Source organism: Acomys russatus, chromosome 6, assembly GCF_903995435.1.
Source record: "Acomys russatus chromosome 6, mAcoRus1.1, whole genome shotgun sequence".
Taxonomy (NCBI): domain Eukaryota; kingdom Metazoa; phylum Chordata; class Mammalia; order Rodentia; family Muridae; genus Acomys; species Acomys russatus.
This window is the reverse complement of record NC_067142.1, coordinates 36156887-36172299: the sequence shown is the minus strand read 5'-3', so window position 1 is coordinate 36172299 and position 15413 is coordinate 36156887. Positions and strand designations below refer to the sequence as shown.

The 15413-nt window shown below is 42.7% G+C and overlaps 1 protein-coding gene across 4 annotated transcripts in view; it reads left to right on the top strand.

Moving 5' to 3' along the window:
* The window catches only part of Nr5a2 (nuclear receptor subfamily 5 group A member 2), a 118789-nt gene extending 104080 nt beyond the window's left edge, over positions 1-14709 (top strand). For all 4 annotated transcript variants that reach the window (XM_051147504.1, XM_051147503.1, XM_051147501.1 and 1 more), the window contains one exon: positions 14413-14709. In XM_051147504.1, the coding sequence (XP_051003461.1) occupies positions 14413-14660 (248 nt within the window). In that variant the 3' untranslated portion in view covers positions 14661-14709. The remainder of the gene's footprint in view (positions 1-14412) is intronic.
* Positions 14710-15413: the final 704 nt, after the last annotated feature.

The following is a 15413-nucleotide window of genomic DNA, read 5'->3' as shown; positions in this document are numbered from 1 at the left end:
TTGAGCCTCTATTTCCAAAAGCATCTTCCAGATCCTCAGTCCAGATCCCCTTCAGAGTCATTCATTCCTAGGGCTCTGACACGAGGAGTGCGTACGCACCATTCTGTGTGCTTGTATGGCTATGGCCAGCCCCACAGCTGGTGTTATTTCCTGTACTGGACTTCCCACGCGCTGTTAACTGCCCTCATACCGGACACAGTTGGGTAAGGGTCAGATCTGTGCCACACACCCTCTTCTGACTATGTCTAGCCCTGCAGTCCAAACCTTACGCGCAGCCTGGGGACTGCCCTGCAGCTGGATTAGTTCAGCTGGCTGAGATGTCATCACCAGCCCTCCCTCCCTGCCCACTGAACAAAGAAAGATTCACCCACTCACCTCTACTGTCCCCCAGTTGCCCACTACCTACAGGCAGACAATCTTCTGAGTAAGGGGCCTTCTGGAAGTCTCAACTAAGCATCTGTGAACTACTTGTTAGTGACCAAGAATAGGTAGTTGATTAAGAACAGCTGTATTTATAACACAGTGTTCAGTGTGTTGACTACGATGCTGTGGGCTTTTCAGGCTCTTTCAGAAGTACTAAAAAGATGCTTCATTTTGCTGGCTCATTAGTGTGTCTGCAGCAGCTCACTACACTCTGTACCTCCAGCCCCAGGGGGTCTGACACCCTCTTCTGGGCTCCCTAGGCACCCACACCCAGGGAGGGTTGTAGCCTGGGCTTCAGGAAGAGCTACCCATCTAACTCTGGGCTTCAACGGTAGGATGTGCATCTCATGAGTTATCATCAAGCCCCCATCTCTGCTCCCTTCAAAAACTTGCTAAGTAACAAAGAGCAAGGTAGAGATGGGCCACAGAGAGTGGAGCTCAGAATGTAGCGGGTCTGGGCTCTAATCCCAGCTTTGTCATTAACCAGCGTTAGAAGAGGGAATACTGTTAGCACCATTGAGTTATCATAAGCATTAAATTAGGTAGTACTAACACTGAGAGATACTTAAATACTCTGAATTACTATGAGCTAATAAACAACGAACCACAAGCTCAAAACTTTCTATCACTTAAACCGAAAATGTTCAGACACTACACCTAGGCGATACTTACGCCCCCTGTCATGATCACGCTCTTTCTACCAGGGCTTTGCACTCGGATTTGGCCTGGAATAGAGTGTGTTCATTGCTAAGTAGGAGTCAGGTAATCAGGGATTTGTGTTACAGCAGCATTGAGAGAAGTGAACAGATCCCTTCTTCACAGCCACGGAATAGTCAGGTCTCCGTTTTCTCCTGGAATTGCATTGCAGAGTAGTGAGGCCATCTACACTTAGCCCTGCCTCCGACCCCAGCTGGGATGGCACGGCTTGCCCCTCCGGGTGCAGTTCACTTAGTTGAGCTTCAACCCACAGATAACCCCAACATCATATTGTACACAGACACTCAAGTCTTCAGCATCAAAGAGAGCTTGGTTCATCTTTCAGCGACAACTGGAAAGCTGAGTTGGCAGAAGCCGCCCTTGACTTTGTCACGGGTGTAATTGGTGATTCCCCCCATGAAGCTCATGGGGAGAATATTTGGTTTGTCTTCTCCTTAAGCATAAGATCGCATGAGCTAGTCATGGTTCCACAGTGGCAGCTGGAGATGAGCAAACATCCGGGGACCTATGCCCTCCCTCAGGGAAGCCGAGTGGAAAGGTCAGATGAGCTCAGAGTAATGACACTCTTCCTTTGGGGCTGGTGTCTGGAAAACAGTGGGCTGGGTTTTTTGTTTTTTGTTTTTTTTTTTTAAGTTGCATGTGAGTTTTCCTAGGCATGGACTGGGGTCCCTGGGTGGGGACAGTCAACATTGCAGACAGAAGGAATAGCTAATGCTGTCTCTGAGTCAGGTAGTTTGTTTGTTTGTTTGTTTTAATTCATATTAAAGATAAAATTGAGATGTAAAGGTAGTTTCTTAAACCAACATAATCAAATATAAAATACATGATGATCACTGTCTTAGCAAAATCTAGTCAGACTTTTAAAATCACAGACCAGGATAGCTTGCCTCCTTGGCAGAAGACAAGCCCCTGAACTTCCCAGCCTAGTCTCCCTGTTAGAGCTCCGCTGTATGATTTACACACACACGAAAACAGATTGGCGATATAGATTTTCTGTCTTTCACAGAGAAATACAAATCCATGAGCAATTGAATGAATTATTAATTTAAGTTATGTCCAAAACCTAGATAAGTATTTGGATTTAATGATCTTGTTAGGTAACTCATTTCTTTCCCCGCTTTTAGCACCCCACCCCCAAAGACTCTTTAAATTTTTCAAGCCAAATAATTCAAGCTAAGAATTGGTTTTCTGGATAATTTTTCCCCTCTTTCCAACATCTGTCTCATTGAGCAGAATTTTAATAAGCTGAGGGAAATGATGTAATAACAGGCAGAATCTAAGTCTTAAATGGCAGCTTTATTTTAGCTTCGCAAACTATAGGCCTGTGCATATAATGCCAGTTCTCATGGGCCTTCCTTTGCAGGATTGTGTGCATTGTCAGGTATTATTCTTCAGAAGAAATGGAAACAGAGCATCCGAGTACATCAAGCCCCACTAATGCAGAACTTTTCAACTTGTCACTCAAACGCTAACTGTACACTTACTAAAGAAACACTATTTGCGTGACCTCTAGCCAGTGCCTGCTGGGTACTAAGTACTGGGTACTAGAGTTATGTAAATGTGAAACAAGCGGACCAGAGTTTGGTTCCCAGCACCCACGGGGCCATTTACAACCTCCGTAATTCCAGTTCCAGGGTATCAGATACCCTCTTCTGGCCTCTGAGACACAGGCAAAACGTTCATGCACATAAAGTTAAAAGAAACAAACATTTAGCAGGAAAAAAAAACTTGACACATCTATACACTAGGTTTCCCATTTCTATTTAAATGAAAAGTATCCAGGAAGTGTGGTTCTCCTGCATCACAACCACACCCTCCATGGTACCTTGAAAGACAAACCATTGCAAAGATGTTGCCACAGGTCTGCATCCATCACCCCAGGGGTCTGTTGCTGGGTCGGTCTCAGAGGACAGTGGAGGTTGCATCTGTCTTTCTGGTATCTCACTGTCATCTGACAGGGAGTTTCCTTTGACCTTTGTACACAGTCAACACCTGGCAGTGAGTCGTAGGTTTAAAAAAAAAAAAAAAAGAGTTGCATAAAACCCTCACATGGTTTGCATAACATTGAATGCCTTCGTTCATCATCCTCATTTAAAGAAGACTTTTTTGTTGTTTTGTTTTGTTTTTTGGATACAAATGTTTTTATTATTACCAATTTGATAAGTCAAGTACTACAGAAATATAAAAATGAATTTACTTCATTTGCCACATGGACATAAAATATCTATGAAATATACTCTCTTAAATGAAATTACAAAAAACGTTTAAATTGCGTCTGACAAATTCTCTTCTTCTGATCTCTTTAAAACGTATCATAACTGAACTTTGAGAAATACTACCAGTTTTAAAGATGAATGGGAGGATACAAGGGATGGGATAAACATTGAGATGTAACAAGAATAAATTAAGAAAAAAAAAAGAAAGAAAAGACTTTTAAAACAAGTATTCTGGTACTCTTTGGTCTCATGGAAGTCTCTTTTTCCCGTTGCTTCTTCCTCCCTTCCCATCAATGCCCATTTTCTGCTGGAAATGGTCTCCCTTGCTCTCCTCTGACAGCAGCCACCATAGAGTAAGCCTTGTGTGGGAAGCAGAACCCAGCAACAGCAAGTGGCTCCTGGCAAATTAAATTGTAGGGCATCTTGTGGCCAGACTTGTGTTTTAAAGCAAAGGATTTCTGAAAAAGCTGAATTATGAAGGAGTATTGATTGTGTGGGCATCTAGAAGGCTCCATCTTTGGTCTTCCAGATTCGTTATAATATAGAGAAATGCACAAATCAACTATTTATTCTCAATGTAGCTCCTTGTCTGTTCAGTGCATGTTATACTCTCAAACATTACCTCTTCTTTCTTTAGACATAATCTCCACGCCCCCACCCCCGAAAGTTGATATTGCTTGCAAATCACTTCCTAAGCTAAGCAAGTTGAACGCAATTGGGCTGGTAGCCACGCATACCCAAAATAATATTTTAATTGGCTGAGCTAATATTTGATCCAAGTTCATAAAAGTTTGAAGTCAGATAATTAAATGCAAATACGGTCTTCATCCCAAAGACGATAAGAATGCCTTTAAGCTAATATTTTTAACAAGAACTGTTCAACAGCACTCTCTTGTAAATTTTATCATACCTGAGGCAGTTTTCCTCATTCGATTAGCTGGAAAGCTGAATTTATCCCGAGGCAAACCAGACATCTAGTACAGGCTAAACTCCACAACTGGAGCTTAAATTTGGCTTAATATATCCCCACTTGGATCTGCCTGTTTAATTCTCTTTCATTTGATAGCGTTGGTTTATTCATAGTCTTGACTTGCCACCTGAACAAACTGAACCTCATATCTTATTCCAAGAAAATAAGAAAACTTTGAGAAAAAAAAAAAGAAAAGAAAAGAAAAGAAAAGGAAAACCACCGAAGTTCCTGAGTGGAAATCAAATGCAAATGTGTGACTCAAAACTGTTTGAGGGTGAGACGATAATCATAGAGGTATGGCGGGGGTATAAATGTGACCGTCTCCTACTCAACGGGGAAAGATGTCTCTATGAAAGGATACAAGGATTGTGGCTCCCATGAGCAGCCAAGGCAAGTATAGTTCTGATGCTCATATCTGAAGTGCTGGTGCTCACCTATTTTACACACATAATTTTACTTGAAGTTTAATGACACCAAGAAAATATTAAGTAATATGTCCCTTTAAATTCTGTTTTCTTGGTTCAAAATATTCAGTCACATCCAAGGACCTCATCCTATCTTACTGTTCATGCATGTATTGGGAGTTGTCACTGTCACTTTACCTGTACAGCCCAATATACCATATGGTCTGTTTGCTGGCCTTAAAACTTCAGCACCGTACATTGCCTTTCTTCTGTGGTTTTTGTCCCTAAAGACTTTGGAGGTTAAATCACAAATCATTATAAAGATACTAAAATGTTGCTGAGAATGAGGATAGGTCAGCAGGGTTACATGATAGGGCCCTATCACACATTTTATCTATCTATCTATCTATCTGTTTTTGGTTTTTCAAAACAGGGTATCTCTGTGTGGCCTTGGCTGTCATGGAGTCACTTTGTAGACCAGGCTGGTCTGGAACTCAGTGATTCACCTGCCTCTGCCTTCCTGGGTGCTGGGATTACAGACATGTGCCACGGCACCCAGCTCCTATCACGTATCTTTTAAAAAGAAAAGAAAGGAAAAAAATGGCCTGTGTCCCTAACATGGCACATAGACCTAAAACAGTTCATATCACCACTTTACGGTTTCAAATAAATGATTTTTTCTCTGTTCACATAGCTTAATGTCAACAGGTTTTAATCAAGTTGTACTTTTTCTAGACATAAATTATAGGAGATGTGTTTACTGTACCTGAAATTAATCTTGAATTTGAAAGGGCAGTAAACTTAGTTGTTCGGACTGCTGTCTCACAGAAAAAGTCCCCAGTAAATTCCCATCACATTAGTGTTTCTATGCTTCATGGTCCTGGGCGCTTAATAGAAATTACTAAGTTCAGTAAAGAGGCGATGAGTGTAGGAAGGCTGGGCTGTGTGTGACATAAGAAACAGGAGACAGGCTGCAGAGTGGGTCTAGTAGCAGAGACAAGAATAAGTTAAGGACCAGTGGAGGTTGGTGGGGGGGGGGGGAGAAAGTTGAATAAGATACTACCAGAAGTATTTAGAAGATTTCTATACACAATCAAGGGGAATAAGGTGGATGTGTGTGAAATACATATGAAGACTTGTTGTATACGTTGACAACAGCAGAGAAGACCTCATCCTAGGCTGGAGCTGTGCGTGTTGCTATCCTGCAACTAACAGACAAGTGGCCATGGAAGAACACAGTGCCCTGATGGGCAAATGGAGTGTCACTGAGTCACTCCTAGACAGTGCGGTCTGCACTGAGTCTGGGGATCAAGACCAGTTAGCCAAATGAAGGTGAAGGAAAGGAAATCTCAGTAAAAGGGGCCAGCACAGGCCGAAGCCCATCTGAAAACAGTTGGGAAAGGGGTGAAATCAGACCAGAGAGGTAAATACCGGATGAATGTCTTTAATCTTCAGCCCAAGGGCAGTAGCAAGCCATTGGAGAATTTCGAGCACACAATCAGATTCCCATTTAAAGCTATTCTTCTGACCGTCCTGAAGAAAATGGATTGGAGGCAGGCAGCATTGGAAGAATTGAGAACAGTTAAAGAGGTTGCTGAAGCAATAAAGGCAAGTTATGGTGGTGACAGAGTAAAGGATAGATTGGAGACATAATTAGGACGCAGATCCAACAGGACTTGGTAGCGTGTGGACTGGCAAAGAGGGGCAGTGAATGCTTTTCCATCTCACACTTGTGGTCTAGCCAGACACCTATAATTGGATGGATTCTGGTCCAGGACAGGCAGGTTTAGAAGAGTGGAGACTGGGCTGAGTTGTAAACACTGAACTTTTAAGATACTTGGCAGCCATCTTAGTGGAGAGGACACCACTTATGTGCAGCCTTCAGCATGGGCCTTGACAGAGCTAGTGAAGAGGCTCAGCATGGGAGAGTAGGCTGTCCTTGCATGGAAGCCAGTCCAAAGGCGCTCGCTCTCTCTCTCTCTCTCTCTCTCTCTCTCTCTCTCTCTCTCTCTCTCTCTCTCTCTCTCTCTCTCTTTCAGCGTTGCAGACAAAACATGTGGCAAAGCCTCCTGACTGACTCTGTTTCCCCAGACAGCACAATACATAATGGAGTTGGGGTGCATGTATGTGCCTTGCTATTAGGAAACAATTCTATGCTAAGCCTTGCGGGGGGGAAGGGGAAGCAGATGCTTGTTTGGAATAGTCAAGAAGGTCTAAATAATTGCTCATCTGCTGAGTACTGGCCAGGTGCTGTACCCAACTACAAAAACCCATCTCTCCTTCAGGGCTGCCTTTCTAGAAGATGGGAAAGGCGACTTTAAAAAAAATGTCCTTTATGTACTAATTTTTAAAATTCACTATACAGATGTTATCCAAACTAACAAAGAAACAAGCCCCACAGCATATATATGTGTAATGTTCATGGTAAGAACACACAGATGATCCAAGGGCCACATCTCCTATAAGCACTAGATTGTGGGTATTAGATTGTACTTAAAACTTATATGCATTGCATTTAATTTCCTTGACTTTCCATAGTGCCACAGATGGAAGCAGGACCCCAGATATGCTAGGCAAACTCTGTATCATGGCTCTAGTCCCAGCCACAATCGTTTATTTTTTCCCGTGTGTGTGTGTGTGTGTGTGTGTGTGTGTACACACTTAAGCATGTGAAGGTTGGGAATCTTGGTTAATTATTCTTCTGCCTTATCCACTGAAGTGAGGTCTCTCAGTAAGCCCCATAGTTCGCTGATAGGGAGATCTGCCTGCCTCTGCCTCCCCAAATGCTGAGATTAAAGGCGTGTGCCCGGCAACCACAGGTCTTTTATCATCTCCACAGCTCTTTCCTTCCAATAATGTCATAGTCAGCATCATAGAGTATTTAAATTTTTCAAATTGTCTCCTTTCATTAATATTCAGAGTTGAGGTCGCTGCAACTTTTGGGGACTCCTTGGCCCATTTGTTCTTGGCATTGGATCCAAGTTTATTTATCCAATCTACGTACTAATTGACATCTCCATTGCTTCTGTGTTTAGACAGTTATGGGCCATGCTGCTATAAAGAGCAGTATGCTCTGTTTGTTCAGTTTAGATTAGATGTTGTTTTGAGACAAGGTCTCACTGTGTAGACTAGACTGGCCTCGAACTCATGCGCGTTCTGCTTCAGAATCTCAAGTGCTAGGACAGTAGGTACGGGCTACCGTACCTGGCTTCAGTTTCAACCATTATTAAATGTAAGCTCAGCGGTGGTAAATTCACTGCTGTACCAACCAATCCACAAAGCTCTATTCATATCGCAACACTAAAACTCCATGTCCACTCAACAGTGACTCTAATCTGCGTTCTACTTAGGTCCAGCCTAGTCCATGTATGCCAGAGCTGGTCCCAAGACTAGAAATCAGGAGACGTGGTCAGCAAGGAGCACACCTTCCTGTTAGAGCACTGCTGCCTCTTGGGAACCGTGTGTTTCTTTTATTTTACATTCTATTACTGTTGTGTGCTTGTATGTGCAGCATGTATTTTATAGAGGAGGCATGTCAGCAGGAGCCGGAAGCTGAGAGATCACATTTCAACCCCAAAGACAGAAAGAGTGAGCTAGAGAGAGATGAGTTCAGACTCTCAAAGCCCACCCCCAGCGATAGACTTCCTCCAGCAAAACTGTACCTCATAATTTCCCTCAAACACCACCAACAACAGGAAGCCAGGTACTCACATCCCTGAGCCTCACATCTCTCATTCACACCACCACAGGCACAGGCCCTTTACCCACTGAGCCATCTTGCCCACCCTGGCACACTTTTTCTATAAAAATGGACAGAAGGAAAGATGTGGCTGCAAGTGACAGATTCTGTGCATCAATGTTCCTTGAGCCCTGTGTCCTAGCATGTCACAGACAACATAAAACACCATGTTGGCATGTGGCCGGTCAGACTCAGACAAAAAAAGGTGGGGTAGGGGGATGAAAATGGTCACCTGAAACTTAAGATTTGGCAGGTGTTTCCCTTGAGTGGTGTTTTGATTTGTTTTTTTGTTTTGTTTTGTTTTTTTGTACATTGGTGCTTTGTCTGCATGTGTATGTAAACACCAGAAAATGGACATTGAATCCCAAGATAGACAGTTGTATGTATATATACACACATACATATGCATATATATGTTAATGGATATAAATACCTTCTCCATGAGATTAAGAGAATTCAATGACTTTTTTTTGTTTTTTTAAACAAGATTTGTGTCTACTAAGTGTTAACCTTTCCATTCCTCCTTGGGTCTTACTGACATCTTAGAAAACCCACTAAACATCGCCAAGACTGACTTTCACCCTGTGTGTCACTCTACCTTCTCCGTGGTGTAGCACAGCTATAATCCCAGCACTCAGGGAGGCAGAGGCAGGAAGATCTGAGTTCAGGCCAGCCTTGTCTACAAAGTGAGTCCAGGACAGCCAGGGAGGGCTATTACACAGAGAAACCCTGACTTGGGAAGATAAAGAGATAATCTTTGATAAGGGGTTTTACTGTTCTCTGGATCTCACACGAGGACTGTTAAGTCCTGTATCATCGGTGTCTAGCTCAGGCTCTTCTGAGTAAGTTAATTCATGCACTGTGTGTATAGAAAGGGAAAGTATGCTAGAGCATTTGCTCAACCATAAAGGCCCACAGCTGTAAAAGCCTGTAAAAAATACAAGCACTTTGTGTATTATCAGTGGTTCTCAAACTGCCTAATGCTGCCACCCTTTAATACAGTTCCTTGTGTTGTGATGACCCCAACCATAAAATCCTTTTGCTATTTCATAGCTGTAATTTTGCCACTGTTATGAGTCATATTCTGAATATCTGTGTTTTCTGATGGTCTTAGTGACCCCTGTGAAAGGGTCATCTGACCCCAAAGGGGTCAAAAACCACTGGTTTTGAGTGCAGCCCCTCTGAAGGGCTATGTTTTGTTACTAATTTGCTTAAAGACACTGAATTGTGTGTTGTTCTAGGTGAAAGACATGGCTCTTGGCTTAGTAAGCATATCATCATAATTCTATCAGGGTAGAGGGGCTAATAGGGGTGAGTTTGAAATCTTGAGTTTCAGGGTTTACTGAAAACTGAGACTAGAGTCTTATTTTAGATATCCACACCAGAGACTCCCTGTTTTCCTCACTCTTTCTTTTCATAAATAAATTGTATTCCTATAAGAACAAGCTTCATGACCAACCTCTTAGAAAAAGCTTCTTCCAATTTATTTATACAAATTATTCAATTTTATCAAATTCTTTTCAAACTTCCTCAGAGAGTTCTCCCCGCCCCACCTGAATCAAAGGAAGCAGCTTTCTTCAGACAAAGCACATGACAGTATCTCTATCTTACAGCCCTCACCTCTCCAAGAGCTTCAAGAAAGAGTGGCCCTGCTTTCCCTCAGCTTTGCTTCCAAAAGACTACATCTCCCATAAACACCCTTAGTCCTGTCCCTGCCAGGCCCCTTGCCCAGCCATCTTTTGAAAGTGTGTGCAACAACAAGGCTCTCCTGTGACAATGACCAGGGAGGGAGGCCAAGGGTTCATCTTCAGAGAGAACTGAATCCTACCAATGACATAAGTCATTGCAGTAATATATTCAAGAAGGCCTAAGGGTTTCCTTCTCAATAAGGATGGGCGGTGGGAGGGGGGGACATGTGAGCACCCCACTGTGAGCTTATCATAATGCGCTTCATAGAAAAAGTTGGTAATTAGTCCCTGAGTGAATAAAGTAGAATAGCTGGGAGATTGATACTTAGAAGGAAACACAAAATGCTCTTGCCGATCATCAAATTTTAAAGCCTGTGAGAAGGGGTTGGGGATGCCTCCGCCTGTTTACACACTGCCTCCAACACCGAATTTGTAATAACAACGCGTGTCTTTTCCGTTGCAAGAGGGTTGAAGGTTATGTAAATTCCAAAGGAGTGCAGAGAGCCAAATGCAAGATGCTTGAGATCAGGTGTAAAAATGCCTTGGAGCTGGTGGGGATTCTGGCTGGTGTCACTCTTCTCCTCCTGCTGGGGATCTGATGCTGCAACCCAGATGTGTCACGACACACCGTTAACTGAGGGACCTCAGCCTCAAGTCTATTTAAATTGATTGCAATTTTTAAATGTTCATGAAAAGGCATGAACTTATGTAAAAAACGAATACAGTGATTGTTGGAGGAATACACTCAAGTTTTTGAAATGCCTCCTAAAGAGGAAATATACATAAACCACATCAAAGAAAGATCCAGGTTTCCTGGCAGGAAGGGTTTTCACTTAAATTTTGGCGTTTGCCTTTTCTGTGGCTTTAAGGTCCTGTGAGCTAGTCTCCAGGGACCATTTAGATTGGTTGGGAAGGGGGGGGGCGGGTATCTTTCAAGCCCAGAGATTCAAGAGACACAGGGACCTCAGGGACGGATTGCCGTTCTTATGAGACTGCCCCACGCTCCCCACAGGGAAACCTTCATTGGTGAAACATGTAAAGCAAGTCTTGCTCTCTAGCTAGTGCACACTATGACCTCTAACATACCTTATTGCCATTTTTAAAAAATCACGCGCCCATCTGTCTGTATGTATATAAATCTCCCCCTCCCCCACCCCCCCCCCCCCCCCCCCAAAAAAAGCATGCATGTTCACAGGAAAAGGGATTGGGAAAAGGGGCAAGTTAATCAGTCTTGTTCAAATACACCAACAATGTAAGGGAGCGTAATTAGTGTTTTTTTCTGAGGATACCTTGACTAATGTGTGGTCCCCTCCCCAGCTGTTTGCAGTCTTTGTACTGGACAGTACAGTAATGGACAGTTTAATAGATGGGGGCAGCTAAGAGGCAGGCAGGCAAGAGTGCAGTGACCCAGCAATGCTCGCCAGCAGATGAGAGCCAGTTAATCAGCGTGGTCTTCTCTTTTCCTTCCTCTTGGGTGCTTGCTATGTACTCCAGGCCGGCATGGACTCCACAATCCTCCTGCTGCTGTCTCCTCTGTGCTGAGATTATATGTGAGCCACCATGCCTGGCTCTCCTTTGTCTTTTTGAGTTTTATTTTTGTTTTTGTTTTCTTAAAAGGATCTTTGCCACCTGCACAGACCTAGAAGTCTTTGGGACAATGAACAGCATACATTCTATTATATTTAATGTGAAATTCATTGAAGCAGCTTAGGGAGATAATTTAGTCATGTGAACTCAACCCAGATGATTCAAGGGGAAAGATATGTATTTGGACAAAATAAGGTGAAGCTTTCCTCCTATGTGGAAAACTTCAAATGTTTTGAACTTTTCCAAGAATAATCTAGTCTGGTATTTTCAGAAGTTAGCCATAACCAATAACCCGAGAATTACAAGTATATACAAGTACTCAGTTTAGAATAAAAGTATACAAGTTTTCTGTTTTATACAACAAAAGTATACAACTTTTCAAAAAACTACATTTATATTTTATACGGCTCAGATTCCTGCATCCTCCCTACTGAGACTCTATGGCTAGCTTTTCTTTCTCATGCACATCTTCCTGTGATATGAAGTGATCTCTCTCTCTCTCTCTCTCTCTCTCTCTCTCTCTCTCTCTCTCTCTCTCTCTCACACACACACACACACACACACACACACACACACACGGTTTTGGGGACAGGGTTTCTCTTTGTCATCCTGGGTGTTCTAGAACTTGCTCTGTAGACCAGGCTGGTCTCAAACTCAGAGATCCATCTGCTTCTGCCTTCTGAGTGCTGTAATTAGAGGCACCACGTCCCGCTTCATTCCATAGATTTTAGAGTTATCTTTAAATCATTGTAGCGTAACACTCATACACTCTTTCCTACTGAGGCAGAACATATTGAAGGTTTTTCTTTTCTTTTAATAATTTAATTTATTCAGATCACATCTCAATTGTTATCCCCTCACTTGTTGAAGGTATTTCTTATCGATTACATTTGGTAATTTTGAATCAAGCATAACTCTAGACCATAGCCATAGTTGTAAATATTCTAAGTAAATTAAACCCACTTTAAACTGCCATGTGTCAGGTGCCACCAAGCTTCTACGTAGCACATGACTGGTTGTGCCACTGAGTAAATAGTGGAGCATTTTTGTACCTCCCATCTCCCTCAGTTTGAACTGAGATTTACTCTCTTAACTCTGATTATGTATCTACTTCTCGCCGTTTCCTCATCGGTTTGAATCTGGGCCAGAGACGAGATCATAGAGAAGCTGCCTAGCACAAATCTAACACTCAAATCCTCCTGAACACATTCCACTGGCATACAGTAGGTCACCTTACTGTAGACTCAGCAGGAGTCGGGCAAGAGGAGCCCAGGCAGGCACAGCTAGTAGGCTAGTTTAGCAGTGACTGAAACCTGGGATGTGAGGTACTGAGCTAATAGTTAACTTTCCTCTAGCACGTATTTGGTTCTTTTGTTCTGTTTCGTTTTTTGAGACAAGGTTTCTCTGTGTAGCCTTGACTGTCCTGGACTCGCTTTGTAGAACAGGTCGGCCTCCCCAAGTGCTGGAGCCACTCCCCAACCCCTCCCAGCTCGCCCCGCCCCAACTCCCGGCTTCATCTAACACATTTAACCTATCACTCATCTTAGTACTTGGATTACTTCAGAACCTTGTTTAATTTTGTCCGATTATAAAATAAAGCATGTGCGTGGCTGCATCTGTTTACTCTCTGCTTCGGAATATAGATAAACACACGCATATCTATCTGTGTTTTTTTTCCAGCAGCTTCTATACACACTTCGTACAAAAGTTATACAGTGAGTATAAATAAGCCCCAGAAGTAAAATCCTAACACTCCATCTTTCCCTTGCTCATCATCTGTGCACTCTTGTACGAACTTTGGTGAAACTGTGTCTCTCTATTATCCAGTATGCAGAAGGACCTCTAGGGCTGATGTCTTAAAATTGGATGCTTACTGGGACTTAGGCAGGCTGAATTGCCCGTGTCCAGCTTCTTCATTCCTGTGACCCAGGACCCAGGAGAAAAAAAAGCGTCAGACTTACAAAACCACATTCAGGTTAAAGGGCACCAAGCATCCTGGCCCGTACTCTGCCTAAAGGACAAGCCTTTCATTTGATAAAGATCATTAGTCACTGGGATATATATTGAGAGAGTTCCCAGTAGCAAACCTTCAGTTGGCAGCCACTGGAGTGTACCAGATGGTTCATTAACATAGGCTAGACAAGTCAAAGGCTTTCAGAATCATTTAGAAAATGTCAAACAGAAACAAGAACCCTGTCACTTTTTATTAGAATTAACTACATCACACCCTGGACACAGATTTCACCTTGGGTCAGAAAAATTAATACAGAATTATATGAATTGTGTAATATACTGGTTTAAGATAGGTCTTTCTCCAGGGACTCATTTGCTGGCAATATATTATGATCCCCTCTTCTTTAAGAATCCTCAAGCCTTTCCTTTTGTAAGATATGAGAAGAGTTGACCTTGCTCAAAATCCATTGGTGTCTAATTGATTTGAGGTATATGCAGAATTTCAACAAGACAGTCTTGCAAAGCTCTTTCTGTGGTCCTTTTCTCCCCCAGAAGCTCCGAGAGTGGGGCTTACTGAATATTCAACAGCATGTAAAGTACGCTTTAGATCAAGAGAAAAAAAAAAGACAGCCACGAACTGAGCATTGCTTTAGTAGATAGGAATCGAAAAGAAGACTTTGCCATTGAAACCTTGTCTTTGTCTTTTTAAACGCAGATGTCAAGAATCTTGAGAACTCCCAGATAGTGGAAGGTGTCCAGGAACAGGTGAACGCAGCCCTGCTAGACTACACGATGTGCAACTACCCGCAACAAACTGAGAAGTTCGGACAACTACTTCTTCGACTACCCGAAATCCGAGCAATCAGCTTGCAGGCGGAAGAGTACCTCTACCACAAACACCTGAATGGGGATGTGCCCTATAACAACCTTCTCATTGAAATGCTGCATGCAAAAAGAGCCTAAGTTAGCATCCCTGCAAGCTTGCCCCGAGGAAGAGAGACTGGAGGGAGAGGAGGAGGAGGAGGAAGACACAATACTCTGAACTGCTCCAAGCATTGCGATTACGAACTTGGTTTAAAGACACTGAATTTTAAAAACACGTAATAATCAAATAGCAAGTAAATTACGAACACTCGACAAAACATGCTTCACTTCGCGGCTACTTAGATTGTAACTACTTGACGTCCAGCAAAAGATGCTTAGTGTTTTATTTTTAAGTGAACTACAAACCTTGATGACTAAACAGACAGAAGTATACTAACAAGCCTTCTGGCCAAAAATTCTTATGAAACCCAACCATGCCAAAGCCACATTTCAGCAACAATAGCAAGAAATAAGATCTAACTTGCTCGCTGGAAGTATTTGCTTAAATTTGTTTGATTTCCCTTAATGTTAACTAATGCGTATATGGAAGAGGGATACTGCCTGCTTTTTTCTTTTTAAATTACGAACACACGCCAAAACAAACTTCAGAGCATATTTAAAATGGCAAGCTGACATGTTTGTGCATTGTTCTTATTAGCTGTTGGCAGGTCTAAGACACAGACACTCAGAATTCATGATTTAGTGGAGCTTCTACCAGGTGTGGCTGAACACAAGTCCTATATCAGGGTATTTGTACTGCAAACTGTGAATCAAGGGCTGCACGCACACACCCCAAAGGATTCATATGAAGTACATTACAATTGGGTGGATTGAACTCGCAGATGGAGTCCA